The 27,321-nt window shown below is 40.3% G+C and overlaps 1 protein-coding gene across 1 annotated transcript in view; it reads right to left on the bottom strand.

The window, feature by feature from the left end:
- The window catches only part of LOC149297802 (unconventional myosin-Vc-like), a 50,723-nt gene that overhangs the window by 16,049 nt on the left and 7,353 nt on the right, over positions 1–27,321 (bottom strand). Inside the window, exons 2-25 of the mRNA XM_089488238.1 lie at positions 26,433–26,543; positions 25,332–25,503; positions 23,545–23,689; positions 22,641–22,797; positions 21,820–21,963; positions 21,650–21,731; positions 21,445–21,552; positions 20,921–21,027; positions 20,556–20,821; positions 20,124–20,205; positions 19,406–19,546; positions 18,837–18,962; positions 17,478–17,561; positions 15,762–15,896; positions 14,015–14,112; positions 12,690–12,776; positions 12,480–12,591; positions 10,527–10,738; positions 10,190–10,355; positions 9,862–10,008; positions 8,907–9,071; positions 7,573–7,666; positions 1,355–1,418; positions 237–417 (exon numbers count right to left, since the gene is read on the bottom strand). Of these exons, the coding sequence (XP_089344364.1) occupies positions 237–417; positions 1,355–1,418; positions 7,573–7,666; positions 8,907–9,071; positions 9,862–10,008; positions 10,190–10,355; positions 10,527–10,738; positions 12,480–12,591; positions 12,690–12,776; positions 14,015–14,112; positions 15,762–15,896; positions 17,478–17,561; positions 18,837–18,962; positions 19,406–19,546; positions 20,124–20,205; positions 20,556–20,821; positions 20,921–21,027; positions 21,445–21,552; positions 21,650–21,731; positions 21,820–21,963; positions 22,641–22,797; positions 23,545–23,689; positions 25,332–25,503; positions 26,433–26,543 (3,186 nt within the window). The remainder of the gene's footprint in view (positions 1–236; positions 418–1,354; positions 1,419–7,572; positions 7,667–8,906; positions 9,072–9,861; positions 10,009–10,189; positions 10,356–10,526; positions 10,739–12,479; positions 12,592–12,689; positions 12,777–14,014; positions 14,113–15,761; positions 15,897–17,477; positions 17,562–18,836; positions 18,963–19,405; positions 19,547–20,123; positions 20,206–20,555; positions 20,822–20,920; positions 21,028–21,444; positions 21,553–21,649; positions 21,732–21,819; positions 21,964–22,640; positions 22,798–23,544; positions 23,690–25,331; positions 25,504–26,432; positions 26,544–27,321) is intronic.

Below are 27,321 nucleotides of genomic sequence, written 5' to 3'. Positions count from 1 at the left end.
CCTATGCTTGGCCCTTCCAGCAGCTGATGCTCAAAGAGGTTGGCACCCTTGTAATGAATGGTTAAGCCACTTAAATGCTTGAACTTCATTACTATAAACCCCCAATAATGATTTAGGTTTGTTACGGGGCCAGGCGTATAGCAATACTCACATTATGGGATCCTGGTGCCATCTTATCTGTAAATACAATATACACCAAAAAAATAAAAAATAAAACATTAAAAATCACAGCTTACCTCTGCAACATTTGTAAGGTGACTTATCTCCTGTTTTAGGCCATCACTGAGGAGTTGCTGTTCCTCCACCTGCCGCAGAAGCTGCTTGTTCCTGCTTTTCAGGGACTTGATCTCTACTTTCAGTATTTCAATCTGTTTCTCATAATCTTCTTTCTGGATCTCAAAATGTTTTTCAAGTTTTCTGGCCAGAGGAATAAAGAGCAGTGTGATTTGTACACGTCTTAGATGGAAAATACTTAAGGAATTATGCAGCTAATTTATTTACTGCACGTAAATAATGGATTGGAGATGAACAAATATCAACATAGTCCATACGTGAAAAATATTGGTATTTTAAGTTTCACTCAGGATATAGTGAGATGCTTCATTAACGCAACTCTTCTACAGAGATCTTTATTTTTATTGTATCAATGGCATTATGTTTAAACAGCAGACCTAAAAACACAGAATAGTCAACAGCAATGGCCCACTGGTTGCTGCATATTACACCACTTCTACGACAAGGTATCAAAGCTGCTCCTTATATGCAACTCCCAATGCACTATTGACTGATTATACAGTAAGCCACGAGTTGACAAAATTAGAAAGCATGCTAGAAAATCTCATCAAATGGATACACTTCCCATTTACTCACAGATATTCTCTTATCTTCTAATTTGTCAGTTAAAGGGGCAGTGATACCATTTTTTTCTCAAGCACCGGTGAACGAATTTCCGTCACTGATGCCGTTCTTTCAGGTGATCACTTTACCAGTAGCTACCGCTGCCTCCTGGCAGCAACATTGGTCTGCTACCCAATGCATTCTCCCCTATCGATCTGTGCTATTAGCAATCTAGCCCTTTAAACAGGCTAATGTCCCATCGATCTTAAAAAAACATTAGGATAATCATGGAAACAAGAAAATATATGACTGTTCTTTTAAATACACAGATATCTCCTTTACCAAATTTACATGTTTGATACACAGTTTCTTGATACACAATTACACTATAAACAAGTGATTTTAGGTAAACATGTCCATGTCAAGGGAGAAAATTTTACAAGCCACTGTACTCCCTCTCTAATCGAGAGAGCTTAATATGTTGCCTATATCAACCTTTCAATATGGTTACACATACATTCTTTGCTTTTCTTCTTTCTCCACATCAGCAAACAGTTGGTTTGTGAGGTCATTCATTTTCTCTGGAAAAAATACAAATACAAGGCTTTGTTGCTTGTGGCTTTAAAGGGACAGCAAACGTTTCATAAAATGTGTTCAGTGGTTTCATAAAAAGTTTTTTTGTAAATACGTTTTTATGAAGTTTTCAAAAAGAGAAACAGAAATATAAGGGAGTCCAGTAGTAGAACAAGAAGGGACAGATAACAAAAAAGTACCCAGTGCAGCGGGTCACGAACCATCAAAATTACAAAGTACAGAAGCACGGGATAAACTCCCCGCAAGGAGAGCCAACAGCACCCAAAACAGGACCTCCCAAGAAGGAGAAAGACAAGAAGAAAAGGAGAGAAAGAAGAGGAGAGAGAAGGAGAAAAGAAAAAAGAGAAGTAAAAGGGAAAATGAAAGTCGAGAAGAGAAAAGAAGACAGAAGACCATGAAAAGGAGCAGCAGAAGAAAAGAGGGAAAGGCCCGACAAGACGGGGAGTGGAAGAGGAACCAAAGGCAACAAACAAGAACAGGACGAACAGAAGTGACAAGAGACCAAAAACAATGACCCACACACAAACAACGACAAAAAATAACAAAGAAGAAAAAAAAAATAATAATAAAAATTTATAGCTAGAGATAGGTTGAGAAGTACGGTGGAGCAAATATGGGCCAGGTAAGAATGGAGGTGGGTTATCTGTAAGGCGCGTGATGATCCTGTGCAGCTGTGACCAAAACGGGACGATAATGGGACAATCACACCAGAGATGAAGCAGCGTACCAGGGGCCATCCCGCACCCCCAGCACACATCCGACACATCCGGAAAGGCCTTATGAATTAGAACTGGAGTCATATACCATTGAGTAAGCAATTTATATGAGGTTTCTTGAGCTTTGGTAGCACGCAAGCTTTTGTGCGTGAGAACAAAAATTTTGTCCCACTCCGCTTGAGTCCAAGAGGTGTTCAACTCTCGCTCCCAGAACCCCTGGAATCGCAAAGGTGCAGTCCCTTGTTTCCGGATCAGCAACAGGTACAAAATGCCGTGGGCCGTGGGCAGGAAGGGCAGGAAGGGCAGGGCCGCTACACAGGTGTTCAAAGTCAGTAAGATCTCTCGCGAGAGCATGTTTCCGACGAATGCTCCGCCAAAAACTGGAAAGCTGCAAGTAGTGGAAGCGATCCACAGCCGACGGGGTGCGGTCCCCGAGAATGGATTCCAGAGACCTGAGCTGGGTTCCAGATAAAAAGTGAGCTAGAGGAGTACAGTCAGCAGAGGAAGACCCCAGGAAGGAGCCCCCCCCCCTGTCCAGGAGGGAAATCCGGGTTGCGTCGAATGGGAGACGGATAGGTAGTAAGATCTCGGGACCGGTGAAGGGAATGGATAGTCCAAAGCGTAGCAGCAATCAGAGGGTGAGCCCGAGCAACCGTTCTGGCATATTGTAGTGGCAGCCAGGGAAGACGGTACACCTGTTGGCCTGCTAAACAAGTCTCAATGTCCACCCATAATTTATGCGGGGGTCGGTGTGACCACTCGAGGACTCGCAGCAAGTGACAGGCATGGTAGTATGTGCATGGACAAGGCAGACCAGCGCCTCCAGCCGACTTGGGGAGAATCAAAGTTGAGAACTTCGTCCTAGGGCGTCTGTTAGACCAGACAAACTGTAAAAAACATGGATTTCAGTGAGGCGAAGAAGGCCAGTGGGAGCCGAATCGGAATGGTCTGAAAGAGGTAAAGTATCCTAGGCAGCACATTCATCTTCAACGCATTGATTCTACCAACCCAAGATAGGTATTGTGGCGACCTGCAACGGAGATCCGCCCGTAACGTGGACAGGAGCGGGAGAAAGTTGGCAGAGTACAGGAGGGACAGATCCCTGGTGAGCCAAATTCCTAGATACTTGAGCCTATCGACACACCACTTGAAAGGAAAACTGGATTCCAGCTGTAAGGCCTGCGACCATGGTAAAGTCAAGTTCATAATCTCCGATTTGGAGGCGTTGATTTTAAAATTCGAAAGCTCGCCATAAATTTGAAATTCTCGAAGGATATTCGGGAGAGACACAGTCGGGTTAGAAATAATAAACAAAAGGTCATCGGCGTAGCCAAGCACTTTATGATGAGTGTTGCCAATTTCCAAACCCATAATATCCGGATGATGTCGGATAGCCTCCAAGAATGGTTCAAGCGCTAGTATGAAAAGCAGGGGAGAGAGCGGACAACCTTGTCTGGTGCCATTAGAAATGGGGAAGGACTCCGTCAGGACACCGTTGATCCTAAGCCTGGCAGAAGGACGAGTGTACAGGGACTGCACCCAGCGACGCATATTAGGGCCGAAGTTCAGGTGATCTAGAACTGCGAACAGGAAGTTCCAGTCCAATCTGTCAAACGCCTTTTCAGCGTCGGTTGACAAGACGACAGCTTTCTTCCCCATAGTAGACGCAGCGTGAATGATATTGAGAGCGCGGAATGTGCTGTCCCTGGACTCCCTCCCCATCACAAAACCGGTCTGGTCCGGGTGAACCAACTGGGGGACAAGGGTTTTCAATCTGGTAGCCAGAATTTTGGAGAACAGTTGGAGGTCTGTATTAAGCAAGGAGATCGTCCGGAAACTGCTGCACAGCTCCGGATCCTTCCCTTCTTTGGGAATCAGGGAAATGGTGGCCATCAAAGAGTCAGCATGAAAATCGTGACGATCAACCAAGGCATTTAACGAGGACACCAGGTGGGGGCCAAAGATGCCGAAGAATTTCTTGTAATAGAGTAATGGAAAGCCATCAGGACCCGGACACCTGCCAGCTTTAGACGACTTTAGCGCCATTTCTAGCTCGAGTAGAGAAATAGGGGCCTCCAAACTTTCCGCAACCTGAGGAGTAAGTTTCCTGGACAAGTGCTTAGCAAGATACTCTGAGATCAGCTCCAACCTCCGGGATTGGGGACCACAGCTACCCTCCGAAGAGAGATTATACAGCTGAGAGTAATACATAACAAATGCATTCATCATGGTGTGAGGCAGTCTATGGAGGACGCCCGTCGGAGATCAAACGTGAGGGATGTAACACATCTTACGCCGCTGGCGGAGAGCCCTAGCCAGATATTTTCCAAGCTTGTCCCCGTCTTCGTAATATAACGCCTTCAACTTGAGAAAGGACTGACGGGCCTGAGAAACAAGGATAGATGACAACTCCCTCCTATACTCGAGCAATTGCTGAAGATCTGCAGCAGAGGCAAGGTCTTTGTGACTGCGCTCCAGTTCTGCGATTTTGGTGTACAGCGCGCTTATCTTCGCTGAGTTGGCCTTTTTCCGCCGAGTTCCGAGAGCAATAAAACGGCCACGGATCACGCATTTGTGGGCTTCCCACACCGTCAAGGGCGAAATGTCCGGGGACAAATTGCCATCGAAATAGTTAGAGAGTTCAGATCGAAAGTCAGACACCACAGAGGCATCTGCCAGAAGAGATTCGTTGAGAAGCCATGAAGCAATGGACGGTCGGGTCAAATTCGACGAGAGGGAGCGTGATCCGACCACGTGAGTGAGCCATAGCGGGCAGCAACCAGGCGGGTGAGGTGATAGTGAGGTATGAACAAATAGTCTATGCGAGTATATACTCCCGTAGGCGAGGAGTAAAAGCTAAAGTCCTTGTCACATGGCGTTACGCCCTCCAACAATCGACCAACTGAAAGTCCCGGAGAAGCAATTTGATCTTGTGAAGAACATGCGAGGAGGTGCTGGAACGGCCCACCGACGTGTCCAATCTGGGATCAAGCGCCACATTAAAATCGCCCCCAAGGATTAAGGTACCCTCCTGGAAAGGGCGCAACAAACGCAACATTCTCGAAGGGCCCTGTGCTGTTGTCGGTTGGGTAAGTAAACATTGGCAAACGTGTAAAGAGAACCTGCTATAGTACCCTTAACAAAAATGTATCTACCTTCTGGGTCAGACAAGTGCGCTGTCTCCTTGAACGGAGTGTGCTTATCAAATAGGATAGCGGTACCCTTGGACTTCCCCGCAGGGTTGTTACTAAAGTAGCCGCGAGGGTAAGCAGCATTGAGTAAGTTAGGGTGCGCAGCAGCAAGAAAGTGAGTTTCCTGCAGAAAGGCCACAGAGGCCTTGTGAAACTTAAATCACGTATGAGACATGACCGCTTTTCAGGGACATTCAGCCCTTTCACATTATAGGACAAAACAATGAGGTGTTTAGGAGAAAGGGAATGAGGAATGACAGGGGACAACATAGTACGAAGAAGGAACTGAAAAAAGGGAGGGGGAAGAGAAAAGAAAAAAAAAGAAAAAGAAAAAAACAAAAGAAAAAAAAAAAAAACTAAACACAAGCACACACACACACACACCACACAAATAACACAGAAAAACAAGTGGCACCACCGCCTTTAGGACGAGTATTAGGCGGGAGACCAAGAACCTCAACAAAAGAGGAACCCGAAAGGCCGCCAATAACCAAAAACGTCCACGGCAGGGGGTAAGTAGCAGCCGCCAAGAGAGAAGACAACCAAGTAGGAGATATCGGAAGCAAGAGAAGAGACGGTATGTAGAAGAAAAAAAAAGGAAAAAACATCAGAGAGGAGACCGTCCCCCCCGATCATGAAAAACAGGAAAATAGAAACAGAAACCCATGAAACCACGAAATACAAGTGGCAATGACGGGCGTTAGAGAACAGGAAACCAAGAACCTAGAAGAACATCAGACCCCGAAACCCACCGCGGCACCCAGAGCGGACAAAGGAGAGGCCTGCATCACATCACATTATGAACATATCTTTATGCATAATGCAACCATAAATGTATATAGCACACGTCTAATAATAATAATAATTAAAAAAAAAGTCCTTGCGAACAAATGTAGTGTCACCATAACATGTATTTGCACTGGCAAAAAAGTATTCAAATGTGACACTCTGCTATCGTATGCATTAACCCAAATGATGGCTGGAGTGCCCCTGTAAGGAGCAAGAATGTTTTGTGCGCCTAATTTTAGAACTTTGAACTAGTATTTAAGTACAAGTGTTATGTCCGTTCACAAGACCCACAGTTTTGTGGTTTTAGAACTTTCTTGAAAAAACAAAAAAAAATTGTGCAGAACTCATTAGTATTTGGCCTAGACCACGGACTGTTGAGCTAAACCATATCTTGTGCTGATGGAGACATCCTCGTTAAGACTAGAAAAATAGCGTGCTCTGACTGTGTGCTTATGCCTTACTGATGACCAACATGCAGATGTCTAGATTAATTTATCTGCTGTCTGTAAACCCAGATACCATAGAAGGGTTATAGTGATGACAGTTTGGAGATACAACTCTTTACCCAAAGGGTTAGATAACTAGATCGGTGATAAGTTTGAGTTTTTCAGACATACGGTAGCTGCTGGATATAAGGGTTTCAACATCAGACATTTCCCCATGGTATGTATCAGGCCAGCACTGGCCATCTGGCACATGCCGACAGCACCCCGTACTCACCCGAGCTACAGTGTGTGGCTACTGACTGAATTATGTGAGCATAAAAACTTATGAAATCCCGCACGGTCTGCTTCAGCTCCGTAATCAGAGTGCTAAAATCCGCTTTCCACGGAGCAGAGGGAAAACAGGTGAAGGACATCGTCCTGGTCCCGTCGGTCGTCGGACGGCCCCGGCAGATGAGAGTCCACACAGGTCATATCACCGGCGCCCTCAGAGCTCGAGGGCGAGGTATCACCAGAGGCCTCAGGCCCCAGCGAGGCCAACTCCCGAGGGGTCTGGAAGTATTCCCTCATTGACGAGGAAACCCGTTTCCCAGAGGTAGTCGGGGTCTTGGGGTCGCGTTCACCGCGTTTTTTCTTGCCCATGATGGATCGGGGTTTCCGAAAGCACCAAATATATCGGGAGGGAGACAGAGCTCTCACTTCAAGCTGCCATCTTCCAGAGCGGCCGGCCACGCCCCGTTTCATAAAAAGTTGTCACTCTTTGTTTGAAGATACACTGATTGTGCCTGTATAAAATAACTTACAGCTACACTGTATCGATCATGTTCTTCCCAGAAAAGATAGGACTTCTCAACAGCTACAAATGAATGTAAAATCTTACATGTGATACATTGTTGGCCTAATTCAGTATTCTTCAAGAAGGGGTGCATACGAGCATGTCCTGTATATAAAGTTTAGTCCTTTAGACTAAATTAAACGTGTATTATGAATACAATGACTAACCTTTCATTTCTTGTGTCTTGTCTTCTAGTTTCATCTCCAGTTGCTGTTTCATTTCGAGGAGTTCAGTATTTTGCTTTTGAAGTTTTGCTAGTTTCTGAAATGTATAAAATGTGTTATTAAACATATACATTTACCAAATAATAATAGCAAGAATACCAAATCTACCTGGTATTACATTTTTCTTGTTTTTTTAAGGGGGGGGGGATACCAAGGTTGAACTTCATTGACTTATGTAATATGTAATATCCATATCACGCCTTAAATCAGGGAATAACAACCAACACATTGATTAAATAAGTACTCAAGGACGAAACAGCGAGTGTGTCAGAATTGGGTGATGTTTTGAAGAGATATAGTGGGTTCATTCACTAAAGTGGGCAGGGCCGGCCCGACAATGGAGCCGAGTGGGGCAACCGCTCCAGGCGGCACTTTTGAAGGGGCGGCACTTTGCCGCCCCAAGCCCTTTTTTTTTTTTTTTTTTTTTTTTTTTAAAGCGAAAGAGAGAGAAAGGGGGGCCGAGTGGTTTTCGCTTACCAAGCTGTCAGTACCCGCTCGGCGCCCCTCTCTCTCTCCTCTGCGGCGAGTCTTCCTGTTCGGTCTCGGTGCCTGCTTGTAATGCTGAGTGCCGGAAGATTTCCGGCGCTCAGCATTACAAGCCGGCACCGAGACCGAACAGGGAGACTCGCCGCAGGACTGCTGAAAGGTAAGTACAAGGAAGGGGGGCGGCAGGGACGGAGGGAGAGGAAGGGTAGATAAGGGGGGGGGCGGCATTTTAAAATTCGCCCCAGGCGGCATTTTGCCTTGGGCCGGCCCTGAAAGTGGGAGACTGCAAACTCAACTGACATATGTAGTGGAATATTCATATGAAACTGAATAAAAGCAGTAAGTGGCTTAATTCTGTTCAAACTCAACAGCAAAGCCGTAAAATTCTCATAATAATTCAACACTGGTAGCACATGGTAAAGCTTTGTATCTCCGTGGAGGAACCCACATGGGGTTATGTTGCATCAGCACTTCCAGTGAGGAGACATCAGAGAGCTGAATCATAGCTGGCTGATAAGAAACAGGAACGTGAGAAGGACAGTACTGTGGAGTGCAGATACAGTATTTCAGGAAGGTCATTCTAGTAAAGCAAAAAATATTACGATTTAATGTATTAAATGTGACGAGTAACAGAGAAGCACTCCCTTTATGTCAGGGGTTTATGCATGATATCTAATCAGTGAGATTCCTAATATGGAAAAGTCAACATTTTTCCATCATAATATTGTTTAAACTCTCAGGAAGCGGCAGCACTGAGACAAGGATATGAGATCTGCTGGGAGATTAGTCACCTGTTCAGAGTCGTCCTTATATTTCTTCACTTTTTCCTCCTGGGATTTCCCATGCACAGTTTTCTTTTCCAGTTCGGATTCAAGTCTGTGAAGTTTATCTAAATTCTGTGCATGAGTAGATGCCAAACTGGTCAATCGTTCAACTAATCCATGGTTTTCTTTGTTCTAGAAAAGAAAATATAACATTTAAACAACTCAAGCAGTAGTGTCTAGATGACACTGATGAACCTCAGTAACATATTTTATTTTTCTTTTTTCATCTAGTATAAGACACAAGACATTTAGCATGGCCAATGTGTTTTTTAAGGTAGCAGTCTTTAGGAAATACATTAACTTCAAAGAAAAGCAAGAAATAATGTTTATACCCTTGTGCTACTTAACATAGGATACCCCATGTAACCATTTTCTTAAATCAGGTAATATGGTAAAACAATACAATTGTTACAGAGCAGTTCCACTAGCCCAGACTCGGACACATATGAAGAAACAAAGAAGAAGACATATAGAGTGTGTGTAGGGTGTGGATAATCTCTCTGGATTTATATTAGCATCAGTTTGGGTTTCCAAGGTCCGTCAACCTCCTGTTGCTTGTACATGCTCCGGGAGCCCGGAGTGTTGGTTTTACATTAACATCAAGTGAGAAAATGGCTACCAGTAATCTTTTGAATTGAGTTTTATTGCCACTTGAGCAGGCTCTCAGTGCAACTATACTATGTGAGTGTATATAAATAAAGTGTAAACTATTTTTATTTTCATGTACTATATGTATCCACTATATATATATCTTCTACTTTGTTTCATTGCTCCGCCATATTGGTCCAAGTCTAGGGTAAGACGGGGAGTCCAATCCGTATGACAGGATCTGCTGAATTAGCTCTTGTTTTGAATTGAGGAACCCCTGGAAGAATTCTTATCAAGAGTGTTGTTTTTTTGATCCTCTACATACAATGGTTACCTGATCCTCAAGCTTCTTTTGTAGACGCTGCACTCTGTAAGACAGCTGTATGTTTAGTACAAAGCGCCGCATATTCTGAAACCTGCGTCTTGCCAGCCAAGCACGTGCGTACTTCTGCAATACTAAAGCCTTGTGTTCTTCCCGCAGCTAAAAAGACAGCAAACATGTTTGTAAATCCAATGACTAAACCCACTAAACAAAATATTTTATTTCTGTTCGGCTTCAGAAATTAAAAAAAGGACAGAACTGTAAAACTATTTGCACGTATTTGCAAAAAGTAGTGATGGTTCTGAAATGAGTTTACAAATGAGTTTACGGTACTTCTTACCTTTCGATATCTCTGTCTTGCCAAATAGCCACGTGTGAAAGCCTGTATAGTCACAGTGGCGATTAAGATAAGTTGATAAATCCGGCGGACTAGAAAGCCTCTACAATGTTTCTGGATAATTATTGCAGCCCATGTCTGCTTCAGAGATGTGGCAGTTATTGCTTGCCTTAAATTAAAAAAAAAGAATCTTCATGGACAAGGATTCAAAAGGAACACAATGTGTTACACTGGCTAGTCTGGGGATTTACGTATACTTAAATCAATATTACTACAGACCAGGGAATGCAATTTAAAGCATAGAACTGTATATAGCACTCAGATGTCACAATGTCAATACCTTACAGATCGCTGTCCCCGGAAGTACTGTTGTATTACAATCGCAGAGTTTCTGGCGCGGAGAAACTTCTTCCGCTGAACCCAGCCACGGATATTCTTCTGGATCATGATGCAGGCATTTCTCAGCTTATCAGATCTGAGTTTTTCTAAGTAGGCCACCTGACCAGCTCTAAAGAAAATTTTTGTTCTTCCAAACTGATATTGGTTAGAATCCTGCAGAAGTTACATATGAAAAGAGCGGTACAGCAACATCATTTCCATTTTAATGTCTATGTTTATACAGAGGTTTTAGTGCTCAACCATATTTGCTAATTCCATTCAAATATATTTTGGATTGTTCATTTTTCATTTATTAACATCATTCATCCTGTAAACACATTTCTTTTCATATATAAACCTTTCACCATTGTGCAACAAATTATGAGTGAATATGATTTTTACTGCTCCCCCCTCCAAACATCAATACCTAAGTGTTAAATGGGTTTATTAACCCCTTAAGTACTAGGGCTAGATTACACTAAAGGACCATATTTCATGTTTTTGCTATGTCTTTCTTCCACCGTTATTTCCCTCTTTCTCATTTAGTGAACCCACCCAAATTATTATTATTGTTATTGGGGGGGGGGCAAGAATGGCTTTTTTGAACCATATTCATATATGTAAGGCCTTTTTTTATTTTTACAAATTAATTTTTTCACGATTTTACAGCTACAAAAAATATAAGTATAAATGGGGGAAAAAAATACCAAAAATATATTTGTTAGCTGACAACTATATTGTAGGCTGACAACTCCGGTCATGGAAGGTAGGACTGTTTAAACCCATGACATACCAGGTATGTTATTGGTCCTGCAGGGACATGTTTTCATGATATACCTGGCACATCAGAGGTCATGGAGGGGTTAAAGCTTGAGAAAGGCAAATTGACCAATAGGTTCTTCTCATACCTCATATAAAATATAATATAAATTTCTTGCTAGTGTAATACAACTTTCCATTGGTAGTGCATCAGCCAACGTTATCTGGGCAACTATATGTGCTAAAGCTGCTCATCTTAAAACATGTCTTAATTTACTTTTTTATAGACAATATTACACATTAGATTTTTTTATAAAGCTCAAGTGGGTTCCATAGCATTATCCCAATCAAGGGAGAGTTCAAATTAAAACTGACAACATACAAAATTGACAATAACATTAACACATGTTAAGACCCTGTGCCAAAAAAAGAAGCCAATCACCCTCTGAAGTGATCAGGCTCCTTGTAGAGCCACAGGTCATTGAGCTGCTTAAAAGGAGTCGGCACAGCCTCAATAGCTTATTTCCAGAGCAGAGCATTGGGATATTGCGTCATATACTGTCGAACAGCAGTAAGGACGATGGCCCAGAAGGGGAGGCTGGTGACCGTACTCTGGGTTAGGCCCGGGGCATTGACTGTGGTAAATGTTACTGGCTACATTAGGAGAAGAGGGCCCTGCAAGCTTAAAATCTCTTAGAAGGAGGACACTACGTAAACAACCCAAATACATATTCTCACACCCAATAAATTCCATTGCTTTGTGAATTAATGTCTATCAACATAGTCTATAAATAAGCAGGTTTTCTGGGTTATTTAATTGGACATTTATAATCTTCCGTAAAATAAATGCTTTAGGATGAGAGGTTTCCTGTAAAATATATCACAGTTCATAAAGTCCTTTGCTGGATGCATGCTATTAGATAGCAAAGTGTCATAAATAATATATTGACTCATTCTGGACCTGAGATGCACAGGGGCCACCTAGTGGTAACAACTGTAGTTACAATGTTTACCTGCTTAAAAAATATATATACTGTATATATATATATACATTACTTTATTTTAACAAATATAGGATCGTGGAAGTATGTGCAAATTTAAAACTTACACTACAACTGTGCAACTCTCCATGAAATATGTGCAAAATAAAACTTACTTGTATTAATCTTTGTAGAACAACTTTGCAAATGTGTTTTTTATCACTCAGGTATAATTCCTGCTGAGTCATGAGGATGCTATATCGGCCAAAAAATTCTATGTATGTCCACCTACGGAGAGATAAACAAGTTTACTCTGATCCATCCAACATCCATATACAGTCTAGTTCTGAAGCATAGTGTTAGCTAAATGAAGTCTTGGGACCAACCTGGAAGGGTAGCTCTGGGCACTTATCCTTATGGTTTCCAGAACACCACACGCTCGTAACTGCTGCACCACTCTCTTGGAGTCAAATCTAAAATACAGTTGTAATGATCAATGAAACAGTCACCATGGGAGTTATTAATGTATACCTACCTCCCAATTCCTACAGAAAAGGATACAATTCATATTGTTTTAATGGTAATGGAACAAAAATGCACTATGTAATCTCTGTGAAGGCAGAAAACATGGCTAATATATAAAGACAGAGGTTTTTCATGAATATGGCTTTCCTCTGCTCAATTGATTTTGCCTGGCATTAGCAACCAGACAAATGTCTTGAAATGACTGTCGGTGTACCTTGTGTGTCTGTCTCTAAGTGTATAAATGCTAAATTACATAGTACATAAGTTGCTGGAATTTAAGTCCATAAGCTGTCACTATACTGCATCTACCGTATTTGTTTGATTATGAGATGAACCCCAAAATTTGAATATTAATGTAGGAAAAAAAGAAAAAGCCTGAATATAAGACAACCCTATAAGAAAAAAAGTTTTACTGATAAATATTAATTCACATGTAAACAATTTTTTCATATTTAATAAAAGCTATGATTGAGAAAAATGCATTTCTTGTTTTTATTTCCTTTTATTTGCCAACCTGCCCCCCCCCCAGTTATGCACATCTGTCCCCAGGCTTGCCACTCTGCCCCCCAGATATGCCTTATACCACCATATATGCCACTCTGCTCCTCAGATAGGCCTTATACCCACTTATCTGCCACTCTGTCCCCCAGAAATGCCTTATACCCCCCTATATGCCACTCTGCCCCAAGATCTGCCTTATACCTGCCTATATGCCACTCTGCCTCAGACTCGTGCTTCAGACTCCCTGGTGTCTAGTGGGGCAGCCGGTGAACGTCTGCTGCTACCAGGCGCTTCCCCCAGGGCTTCCATGATGGAGCACCGGAAGGTCATGTCATGCCGACGCTCGATCATAGAAGCCCCAGAGGAAGTGCCGGCAGCAGCAGCGGTGGTCTACACACATTGCGCAGATGTCCACCGGCTGCCAGAGAGGAGGATCCAGGTCCCTTGCAGCGCTTCGGGGGATCTGGATCTTAGTCTTATAAACAGACCTCTATTTGTGGTCCGATTATAAGACATGGGGTATTTTTCAAAGTATGTGCTCTGAAAAAAAACTTGTCTTATATTTAAGCAAATACGGTTATCATTGTCTTGTGGTGTCTAATTTGTGCTACCATAGAGCAAAATGGGAATGACCTGGCGGGTCCCAGTATATTGGAGAGTTTCCTCACTTTGGTTTTACACTCACTCGAATTGCAGCTTTTCATCATTAGGCTTTATGCATCTTACATAGTGAGGAGTGGTTGCATTTAGTGTCTCCATGAGTAAACACAAGGAATTGCGGAACTGAAAATAAAAACATGATTCATGAAAGATGTGCATGTGCAGTATGTCCACTTTAGTGAAATTAGCTCAATAAACTCAACGGAACTAAACAAGTGTTTGGTATAAATCATTACGACATAACAGAAAAGTAAGAATGGAGCAAAGGTCATTCACTGAACATATAATCGAATACTGTCTGTAAACTAGCCAGAAATTCTAGTTAAACTTGCCCAACAGCTTTAATGGTTTGCTTCAGGTAGTACAGCTAAGCCAAAAGGCCACGGGCTGCATGAAGTCTGTTGGAGGCCTCCATCCATATATTGTTTGGTAGGAATTTAGTCCATTAAAAATGTACAGCCCTGTCCTAAAGCACTTCGGATTGCCATCTGTAGGTAGGAGCTTTCAACTCAACTTAAAACAAGTGATTTAGACACGGTTGGAAATATATCTTATACAGTTAAAAGAAACCACATAGTCACAAACACCACATCTAAACACCGCAGCTGTAATTTACAACTGTTAATATTTAGTTTGTCTTTCGATCAAAGCATTTCTCTGTAAACAAACTGTGGATTCACTGTTGCAGCACGATGTTAGAATAAAATAAGTAACAAAGATAATGTAAAAACGAGTTACACTGTGATGTATTCACTGTAGGATGAATGTGGAGGCCACTTGCATTTATCAGGAAGCTGTTCTGTGAATAAACCCCACTGACACCAATACTGGCATGCAGTAATAAGAGAAATATCCAAATCTATAGAGACCACTTGGTGTGTGTCAAAGACTTATAGTATGTTCCATGGCCGGTCGAATGCTGTACTGTGTCCTAAGAGGTGGGATGTAAATGGACTGGACAGTACAATTACAGTTTTTCTATATTTATGCCCTAAATCATATAGACAAGGGAACTTGCTCTTTCCTTGCTCTTTCCATCGTTCCCTTGTCTATAAAACCTTCCAATGTCTTCAATCTGGAGCCTAAACCATCTGCACTGTGAGTGGGAGGCTTATTAGTCTCTTCACATACGATATTATGGGATGAGGCTAGAAAATGCAGGGCAATGGCAATATTAAATGAACAAAGGCTGGTGGAAGAGGTAAAAATGCTTACAAGGACAGCAAGCATCATATTCTTAGATCCAAAATGCAATCCTGTAAATGTTGCCATGAAATATAATTTGGAACTACTGTTTATGAAATGTTCTGTATCCACTGTAGGGGACAGCTCACGCATGGGGCGGCAATGACAGTTTCACACAGGTTTCCAACGTAAATGCGTGTTTATTTAGATGTTGTAATCACAGAGCACCTTGTAAACAAAACAAACTATAAGCCTGTCCGGCTCTAACTAAACAGCAGGATACCTCTCTAGCAGCCTAAGGTCTGACGCAAAGCAAAGTAACCAGTTTTGTATGGGGTAAAGCTTCATACCTGGTGGGCTGCAGCGCTGGCTGTAGCTGCTCCTTCATTCAGTGTCTCCCTCCCTCTGAAAACCTAACAGCCCTTTCTTTTAAGGCCTCCTCCCCAGTAACGAGCTTAGGAAGCCTCACCTGAGAGCACCTGGGTTTGCTACCAGGCCTGGCTGAGGTAACCAGGTGAGACATATATCCCATCAACCACTCTCCCATACACTTTACCACACCACGTACAAACATGTGTACACCATACCTTGCAGCCAACTGTCATTCGAAACTCTTTGTTTGCCGACTTTATCACAGGCCTGGCAGATTTCACCTTTATACCAGCACTGAAAGGTGACGTAGGTGTAGAGGTGTCTTGAAAAAAGTTGGCACACATCTGGAACTAAAATAACCAGACAGAAAGCAGTGTTATCAGCGCCAACGGCATTCCTCAGTCATAGATACTATGCTGGCCCTCATTAAAGCAGTCTTAAAGACTCTGTATGATTAAAAGAGTTCTATAACATTTGTTGTTACTTTTATTTCAGATACCTCGAGACTATACCCCAGTAAATATGTAAATTCGTGCACCTCAAAGGACCTTAAAATTGATTTTACTCATCCCTCGCTTTTGGAAGCAACAATGCACCCCTCCCATCCAGGCATGGCTTAATAGAATGCAATACATCTCCTATATGGCGGAATTGGTTTGGGCTTCTAGGGGCAGGACCCCTCAGTATGAGCGCAGATGGTTTTGGTGGAAAAGATTGATCTCCTCCCCTGAGTTTTCTAGTATCTTAGGCCTCTCTTCTTGAGCGATGGGGCTCCTCGAGCCAAGTGTGGATTGGGTACCTTGTCTCGCCTTGACTACTGGCCCCACTCACACCACTCATTGGTCTCTCATCACACATCAATATATTTGTAGCCTTGGAACTGGCGGTTCGTTGGTATGCATCTTATTTTATTTTATTTTATTCTCTTTATTATATCTGTTTGTTTCATTTGTACTCTTTTGATTGAAGTTTTATGCTTAACGGTCTTCTACTCCTGTGATTGTATAATTTGTCATCCTGCCACTAGGATATATTCCACTACTGAGCTTCCATTATGGGCGGATTGAGTACACTAGTCCTTTTACTGGGATCGGTGTTATCCTTTCTTTATGCTGTTTCGCCTTTATACTATGCGATTAGTGTACAATGTTTCTTATGTTCCCGCAGGCTTTGCATTATCTGCTTGCGGCATGATATGTCACCTAGATGTCCTGCTTGTACTAATATTCACTTGGCTAACTTTGCACATTTATTACTTGTGCTAACTGTATGTGGAATTTGTTATCATCTGTACCATCAATAAACGGAGTTAGTTAAAAAAAAATTATTTTACTAACAGGAAAGGCCTTTATTAAATATCACGTCAAACTTGGGTCATAGAAAACATTCTTTCAGTGTACTAGGCAAATTATATACATCTTATGTTCTATATCCAACATTGGAATTTGGCCTTAGATGGAACCATCAGAGGGGTAGCTGGCCACTTGTGAAGGTGTGGTGTTCTCTGCTCCTCTGGCTCGGACCTCACAACACTGCACATATGAAGCAAAGAAATCTGGTGTCATACTGCAACACCGTGCATACTGTACAATCCCATTACTATATTACATGTATTTATAGCCCCAGCAGATTCTGTATAAGAGGGGCAGTAAAATATATTGGTACAGAAGAAAAGGAGGGCTCTCGAGAGCTTACAATCTATGGTTGTGGGAAAATCACTCAAATGACCCATTACTAAGATCCAGAGGTGCTACATCATTACAGAAGAACTTCCTCAAGTAGTAAATTTGAGGAACCCTAGGCAGCAAGAAGAGGGACTTTGCATGTGAGGTTTTGTGACATGTATCTGCTGAGAAAGGAGTGGTTACTGCCTATAATCACAATATATAGGGTAGTATGGTATATATATCACAAAGGATAAAGGTACAAACCTTACTGGTTTTAAGCAGATTAATCAACGATTCATACACTGTATCTCTGTTTTTCTCCAAAAATCCATCACATTGGTATTCTACCTGTGCAATACAACCATAAAAAACTGTTTTACATGTCATTAATTCCTTAATAATAACCACCAAACAAATCACTAAAAGATGTTATGGTTTATATTACCTTTATAATCAAATTCCAGGGCAAAATATGTACGTATATTCCGGCGTATAAGACGACTGGGCGTATAAGACGACCCCGCAACTTTTCCAGTTAAAATATAGAGTTTGGGCTATACTCGCCGTATAAGACTACCCCTCTACCCAGTATACAACAACTAGCCAATCACAGCATGCGATGTACCTTACCGGTGATTGGCTGGTTGTTATACAGACATATACATACATACACTGCCCTTACACACACACATATATATATATATATATATATATATATAAAGTCCAAAAATAGTTACCGGCACTCCAGGGACTTTCCAAATAACCACACAAACAACTTCGGTTTTCAAGTCAACGTTTCAGTCTTGTTTATTTCAGACTTTCATCAGGACATGACAAATATAACACATACTCACATATGCCTGTCCATACATACACATTTATACACTGCCTTTACACACACACATATATATATATATATATATATACGGTATATATATACAGAAACACCAGCTTACAAACACACAAATAGCTACAGTGCTCTTACACACACCTGACCATACACATACACTGACCTTACACACACATATATACACATACACTGCACTTACACCCTTTCTCATCTTGTTTCTTCCATCCAGTTGTGGGAGCGCGAGGTCTGTCATTTCAGACCTCTGCTTTACTGCTCCTTCATCACTACGTGCCGGCAATTGATGCCGAGCGCCGGGACATGACGTCATCCCCGCGCTCGGCATCAATAGCCGGCGCGTAGTGATTAGGGAGCACGGAAGCCGAGGTCTGAAGTACCAAACCTCGAGCTCTCTAATGTTGGGCTAGTTAGAGGGAGGCGTTGTTTTCCCAAACAAGCCCTGCTGATCAGGGCTAGTTGGGGAGATCACGATCTTGCACCTACCTCGGCGCGGCCCTGAAGACCGGCCCAGGGGAGGCGGCTTCGCCCTAGAGATTCGTGGCTTCGTGGGGAATCTCCGGCTCAGTAAGTAAGTATACCCGGCGTATAAGACGACCCCCGACTTTTGAGAAGATTTTCTTGGGTTAAAAAGTCGTCTTATACGCCGGTATATACGGTATATATTCTAAATAGTTATAAAACATCCCTGATATACTTAAACTCGAAGAATTAACCGTGTCCTTCACAAAGAATATTCATTTAAAAATGAAATTTACCTTATCTGCAAAGTGCTGGATAATAAACGCTCTGTTGGACATTCTGGGCTTTTCAAACAAAGGGTTCTTATTGAGGTAGTTGTTATAGAGTTTTTGTAGCCAATTCTCATCTCTCCCCTGGGGCAACTGTAAAATAAAAGATAACAATAAAATGCATAAGGGAAAATATTGACAACTCCCCATGGCAGAAAATGACATTGTTAACAATAAATATATTATATACAGGAGGTTGACTTTCAAACCATTCCACGTCACCAATTTGGGCATGTCTAAACACAATATTGCTTTGAATTTAAAATGTGCCAAATTTCCAATTCTAGGTGGAAACTAGATGCATTTCAAACTATAGATGGGCTAGCTGGCAGTTGCACTTGGCTGGGTGAGCCGTGCACAATGTGAGCAGGATGTATCCACTATAGAAGAAAAGGGTATGAGCCTTATGGACACTCATGCTGACACATGGTATAGAAATGTATGAAAAAATATCTAATATAAATTAATAAAAAAAACAGTCAGTTATTCTCCTGTAAGTGAACCAATTTTTCTTTTATAAATAATTTAAAACACACCAAACACTCTTCATCAAGTAATTCCAGAATGCCCATCTTGGCTTCAATGAGGTCAATGACTGGCTGATTATCGTAAAAATCAATCAACGTCCATGGAATATCTTCTTTCATATATTCTTCCTGTTCAAGCTTGAAGACATGCTGGGAAAAGATTCAAAATGACTTCAATACTTTGATTTTGAGAGTTCTAGTTTCTATCCTACTAGTCCTGAATTTCATGGTACATTCCCAACAACTGAATCGGGAACCATACATGCAATGGACATCCCATGACTTCATCAAAAGACAAACTGTGCTGCCATGATGTGTCCTGTATGCCCCATTTTAGCCTATGGTTTGAAATGTTGGTATCTATTTTGAATATGTAACTGTAATTTTTTACTAACTACTATTTGTTTATTTTGTAGAATGCGGGACATTATCTTTCTTTAGTAACTCCACTTTGCCGGTGCACCTCTGCCTACTATTTCTTTGTGATTAGGTGTGCCCATCTTGTTTTTGTTTTTTTGGGAATCTAGTTAAGTCACAACACTACCCACAACATGTTGGCTACCCTGTACATGATATGTGATGATATGTAAATGATTTGTAAATACGATGAGTATGAACACTGATGCACAGGAGGTGTATTTGGCCAAACGCATCTCCAGCAAGAATCCCTAGAATCCCTCGGCTATCATATGTATTTAAGTGCAACTATATAGGATTGGATACATACCAAGTTGAACTGCTGCTGTAGCTTCTCATTTGCATAATTAATACAAAACTGTTCAAAACTATTGATTTCAAATGTTTCAAACCTGGGATAAAGATTTTTCCAAATTAATTTCAAATAAGCAATAACTGAGACAAATAAATCATTTCTGTGTGTAAATATTGCGCCTGATGGTGTCAATTTTATTCTTAATATGGTTGGCAATCTATTGAAAAGCAAGGAGGGCTGGGCAGTACCAGAAAACAGAAGCTGGAAAAAGTGGAGAAAAAGTATTAATAGTTGTAAGGCAATGTGGATGTCAAATAAATAAAATCTTTTTATGTGAATTAAACAGCAGAGGTGTAGAAGAAATGGCTTCTCTTATTTTGTGCTAAGCACCACTCAAGTAGAGTCATTTATAAATAAAACATTTGGACAAATTTCAAACAAACCTACCCGTAGATGTCAAGTACCCCGATGAACGTGTGCTGTTTGCCAGGAAACTGTAACGCTTTATTTATTTTCTCAACAATGTGGTCAAAAAGATGAGAGTAAATCTTTTTGGCCAAAGCATCCCTTGCATTATCAGCCTGAAGTTTTGTCATGGGTTTAATGACGGTGTCTGACGTAGTAACAATTTTTCGATTGCATAACCACAGTGCTACTTTTTCAGATTCCAGGTCAAGAAGCTCACAGAATAACTTCAAGTGTTTGTCGTTTTTCTGTAAAAACAAAACTGATTAGTTCTGAATTTGTGGACACATTCCTGAGCACCCATTAAGGAGTTGCTTCATATCTGTAATAAGTATTTCAGATCTTACATTAACAGAGGATTTATCGTCACTGACACGTTTGACCTCCACATTTCCTAAATGCAGGATAGCTGCCAGGATCTTAAACACATCCATCTGAAAATCAACGTTCAAACCTTAAAAAAAAAATGAGGCAATTGCCAAATTGAAAAAGAAAGACGCTCAGGTCAATTTCATACCAAATGACACAAAATGAATACACATTCATACAGAATTGTTCCTTTATTTGTAATTCAAGGGCCTATGCAAATGTGCATTCCTTTGTCTTTACTTCTACTCACAAGACAAGTCACATGTAAAGCAAGGTGGGGGAATGAATCACATGTTTAAATAAACATCACACACGGTGTTTACAGCTCGCTAAGCAACAGTGCAATAAAAGCAGATTAATATGTAAACGAACGAAAAAGATTTGTTATGGGGATACAGCACCAAAGTTGTGATGTTAAGATGTCAGAATTGTAATACAATAATTAGAAGTCAGTAACAGACTTCACAGTTTAACAATCAACATCTTTACATTAGAAACTTACCTAGTAATGTAAATGTTTTTTGAGTGTCTATCATGTCTCTTCTATCATCAACTCCTTCAATAATTGTGCAGCCACCCATTGCTGTGTAATTAAATTCATCAGCACTCACTAACAAAACATAAAATATATATTAACGAATATTCAAAATATTTTAGAGCGATGTGGTTAGCACAGATCCTTGTCCGGTTTTAGGCTTCCAACATACTTAAGTGAAGATGCTTGAACTCTGGCTGCGTAGCAGATGCGCAAAGCTGGTAGAAGATATGGTAGTTTCTCTCATCTTCTGACTGCAAAAAATCACATCCTGCATTAGAGCCATATGTTTGTCCAATACGTGTGGTAAATAACAACAATAAAACAACATGTTCTACTAACCTGAAATACAACTCTGGACTTCTCAAGGAGATACGTTCTCAGATTTGCACCAATTATTTGGTATCTCTTATCAAAGCTAATTTCTGAATATTTCCCAAATCGACTGCTGTTATCATTTCTGGTAGTTTTTGCATTCCCAATAGCCTACAATCCGATGGTAAAGGACAAACAGGTAAAGATACTGTACTGAATACTCTGCATGTTTGTTAAGTTGCAACACCACAATTAAAATACCCACAAGCTTATACGTCTACTAAAAAAAACAAAACCACAAAATATACATAAAAATGTTTAACAAAAATATAAAAACTGGCACTGTGTGCTTTGTACACAAACACAAATACACTATATGCTCACACATACACAATTATTTACATTTGTGGCATTGTCTGTTTTTTTAGAAGACCTGAAATGAAAATAATTAACTTGCTGCTATCCTTGTGATGCTGTGATGAAACTATTTTTTTCAATAAATGGGAAAGTGGTACAGCTTTTAAAACCACAGAGAGCAAGACCAGTTTAGTACATTCTAATTTAACACTAATACATTAAACGTGCTGTGCTTTCAAAGCGTTATTATTCCTTGCAAGTATATTCCTTACTTTCTATAAGCTATGACATTCTCTTGCCACAAAAACATAGAGAGCGGTAAGTTTCAAAAATGGGGTTATTATCAACTGTTATAAGGGTCCAGTTAACAGGGCGCTATTAAAACCACAATTTAGTTATTATAACCCCTTCCCAGAGTATTTGTTGGTCTACTTAATACAAATCTGTATTTTATCCACGTGCATCGAGCATGTACTCCTGGTCATGTTTACCTCCGTGATTGGGTTGGATGCAAGCACTCTGTCTTCCACATTTGCTTTGCTACTCGATTTACTGACTGTGGCAAAGTAACGCATTGCATAGCGAGCCGACACAGTCTTTCCTGCTCCAGACTCTCCACTCACAATAATGGACTGATTCCTATTGTTCCTGTTGTTAAAACAAATCCATTAGTAGTTAGATTACACTGGATACAGAAACTATGGGTCAAATGAGAGTAAATGTATTTGTACAATACTACTTTTCCCTCCAAGGTAGCACTGAACATTGTTACTGAGCTATTTATTCAGATGGATCTCTTTTACATTTACCCCCCTTTTCATTGATTTGATGGTAGTTCACAAATCTTACCCCTGTTCTCACCTCTAATATATATATCTGTCCATGTGATTATCTTTCCTAGGAATGAAACATGACCATCATCCCCACCAGTCTTTAAGAACAAGACTCCTAAAACTATTGTTAATTCTACATTAAAACTGCATATTGAACCATATGGTTTTTCTAAGAACCTTCCTTAAAGTTGCATGAAAACCTCTTTCATGAATTTAGTTCTTCAGCTCATGGCAACTAAAATCAATGGCAAAAGAACGCAACTCTTCTCAGATTCTCTAATTCAACGGCATAGTCAGTTTGTGTGTTTTTGGAAGACTTATTTTCCATATACTTAACTTCAAATAAAAATGGGTTTTCTATTTTATTTTATGCAACTAGCCATTCAATAAAAAGATGATACGTAATCTAAACTGATTTATGATTCACAACATTTCTTTATACTGCAAAATTAATGACCCTCGTGTAGTACGCCTACCTGTAATACAAATGAAATTAAAAAAAATCAAAGCCGCAAAATTATATCTTATTTCGGCAATTATATATAACTCTCAAGTACATTACCGTGCCATCTGTTTGTAAGCCTCTTCTGCAACAGCAAATATATGTGGATCCATATCACCCATATTTTGCCCGCTGTATGCATGGATAATCGCATCTCCGTATATTGGTATCTCTTTATAGGGATTGATTGCAACCAGAATAATGCCTGCGAAAAGGGAAAAATGGAAACTTTCACAGCCAAAATGCACATGGAATATCTTGCAATTTTACACTGAGATTGGTTGATGGAATTTTACTTAACAAGTAGGTAAATAAGAGAATAACAAACATATTTTTAGCAGACAGTACTTTCTCAAGAAAAGAAGACAAAAAAGATTACTTCAAAATAAGAGTGATGAGTTCCTATTCAAAGGAATATTTTAAATAGCTTAAAATAAAGCCTACCAACTTAGCAGATTCCTTGCATTCTGCTGCTCCTATGCATCTCGCTGTTACATAGCAGATATTAAAATGTATATTTTTTTTGGAATCCTGCTAAGTTCTCAAATGTGATTGTTAAGTTGGGGATTTTTGCGTTTAACAATACTTCCATTTTCCCCCTCCTATTCCCAATTGGGTGCAACAGAGAAACTGTGCATGCTGATAAAAAAGTGCAATTCTAGTGCAGTCCCCAAAATGTGGGGTAATCAGCAGGAACAGTTTCTATGGTGACTGCAATCAGTTATACATGGAAAGTAAGAGAGGAGTGTTCAGTTTCCACATTATGCATTAAGTGAGCACTGTGGATGTGAACATGACAGTATTTATCCAGGTGTGTTTGCTTATGTTTTCTAGAGTTTGAGCGTTTGGTTTCTTGGTGCTCGATATAACTGTGACAGTTAGGAGTAAACTCCTACGTATTTCCTCACTGTAGACTGAACCAAAAACCAAGCCTGGTACGCATTACATTGCAAGTCGCAAAGGGAGAACTGCTTGCTGACCCAGTGCTCCTTTGGGGTACAAAAAGATTCAAATTCGCAACCAGTGACGTACCAGGTACGTCACGAAAAGATGTCCCTACTAGACCAATTTTAATACATTTGGTGAGTTACTACATAGAATCTTCACTATGGACCATTAAGGTTCTTATGATGTGTTTCTCTAGAAAGTTTCCAGGTATGGAACAGTTTAAGAGAAACATGGCAAAAAACATGAAAATAGACCTGGTCCTTAGAGGATTAATAAAAACCTGTGTAGCGTAACACACAACACAGAAGCATTTCCTGGAAGTAGAGAACGTAAATATGTGTGTTGATTAATGTGGTTTTAAGAGACTGCAGAAGGCATTCATCCCAATCACCCAAGTAAAATGTGTGTTGTACAGAAATGTTTACACATGTCATGGGGACTCGATGGCTCCGCACAGTCTAAGAAACTTTGGTGTAAAAGAGATATATTTTGTTTTTTATTATGCCTTAACCTTTTTGTAGTTAAAGGCAACATTAGAAAAAATATTCCTAGTATTACTGGATGCCCAAGCCCTTCCGAGAAATAATTCCTTAATCATGTAAAATCTTGTCTCGTTCACTTTCTGCTGGGAACATTTATCATATGACAGAAACAGAAACCGATATGTCGCTGCCATAGAAAAGAAACTTCCGAAAGATTTCTGTTTTGTTTTTATTTGATCAGAGGGAAAAACAAAACAGAAAAGTTAGGGTTTATTTTACTTACATACTAAAGAGAGTGATTAATGTTTTGTACTTTTAAGGAACAAAAACATTTTATCAAATGATAAAATAAGAAGAATTGGTTAATGACTATGAGGAATGGACAGGCTCTATTTTCAGCTGTCACTATTTACTTACCACTGTAAGTGTAGATAAGTTTGGATTCCATGAATCGCACTTTGAGGTTGTGTAGAACGGCAGGTTCATGTAAATAGCTAAGAGCAGTGAGGTCATTTTCACCCACAAGGATATCTGGGTTTCGAAGGGGTGGCAGAAGGTGTCTTTCTCGATCCACTGGATACTTCATGTCCTGTATCAATAATACATATTAAACATGTTTGTGATTTGATTACAAAAGTGTTCATTGAGCATTATGGCCCTTGGTACATAACGGGGAAATATATAACTGAAACTAAAGGGCCCCCTTCTAATGCTCATTGCCAGCCAGCTCCAGTCCCAATGTATGCCAATGAGACCCCTCGCCATAAAGCAATACAATTGATGTCAATGAGACGGCTCTGCTGCCCTCCTAATGATGTCTTTCACGGCTAAAGAATGCATATTAGACTACTTACAATGTACTTTAACATGCATTCTTCGTTGGTAGGGCTGTATAGCGGCAGAATCCATCTAAGTTTCATTTTTGCGTAACGGTCCATTCTTAAGAAGAAGTCTATTATAATTTTTTCTTTTTGTTTTGGCCATTAATAGAATAGATACACTGAATGAACTGATGTAAGTTGGGCTCTGTTAGACTTGTTTGTATGTATAGGTGGTATGTATAGGTGGTGTGGGTGTATGTGTAAATTGTAATGTGATGTGTTACATAGTTAGATAGGCTGAAAAAAGACTTTCCTCCATCAGGTTCACTCTTTCCCATATCTGTATATTTCTTGCTCTTGATCAAAAAGAAGGAAAAAAACCCAGTTGTGGCTCTTTCCAATTTTGCACAAACTAAAAATCCTGCTTGACCCCAGAATGGCATGTGTTGATGTAAATTCTAGTTTGTATGTCTTAATTACATTGTAATGCAGAAGCAGTTGATCATAAGTTCATTTTATCTATGTCAGCAAGAACATTACCTACACACAAACATTAATATTACATTTCAATCATTTGCACTGAACAAATGTTTAACTGTTTGTATTTTCCAAAAGGTCTCCTCTCAGATGAAATGAAGTCTATGTATGTAATACACATTGAAGTGTGTACTGTGTAGGGTCCAAATATATGTCTTACCGTTCCATCTTCCAAATGTAGGTGCAGCACATTATCCCCAGACTTTAAGTCTTTTGTGATTTCTGCAGACTTCCACACCTCCTCGGCATCAGGGATCCAAACCCTGTTATACTGCAAAGGAAAGAAGAATCCGTGAGTATGTGATTAACAAATAAAATGTGGCAACACTGCATTCATATAACATTTCTTAGAATTTGTCATGTCAGTAGGCTTTGTATACATGTCCTGAAACGCAAAATGAGAATTAAATACAGTGCAATGTTTAGAAATCCTTTAAATACCGGTATTTAAAAACAACTGTATTCATATTCAAGGAAATGATTTTATATCTCTTCATAGAAAATACATTTTTCTCCAGATCCTGCTGCACTAGCCATATACTCACACAAAAATACACAATAAAATAACCCAGTAAAAACGCTGTTTTAAAGCAGAATGTAACCAATGTGCTGTTTTGAACCGGACTGTCCAATTAGCCAATAAACAATAAACAATTTATATGCAATTTATATGCACCAAACCACATAAACATCTTATGGAAAAATACATACAAATCATTTACACTTGGAGGCACAATAATGATCTGAATTCCAACTGTAAATAAAAGGCACAGCATGTCATAAGGTATTGTCCACAAGAAAACAAAATAGAACTGGGGAGCGCTCAGAAAAAAAGGATACATTTTAAAGAAACACCAATGTCAATTTTCCCTGACATGACTACTTCTTTTGCCTTAAAACTGAAGTCCTTGAACATACATGATTCCTTCGGTCCCCATGAAACCATATGTAGAATCTCCCACACTACTGTGTGTAGCACCGGCGGAAACAGGTGCCATCGTGAAGAATACAGATTTAGAAGTCCAACATACAGACAGTATACATACAGA

The sequence above is a fragment of the Sceloporus occidentalis genome, unplaced genomic scaffold (genome assembly GCF_023333645.1).
Source record: "Sceloporus occidentalis isolate IW3139 unplaced genomic scaffold, rSceOcc1.0.p SCAF_37, whole genome shotgun sequence".
NCBI lineage: Eukaryota > Metazoa > Chordata > Lepidosauria > Squamata > Phrynosomatidae > Sceloporus > Sceloporus occidentalis.
This window is presented reverse-complemented; position numbering and strand designations above follow the sequence as displayed.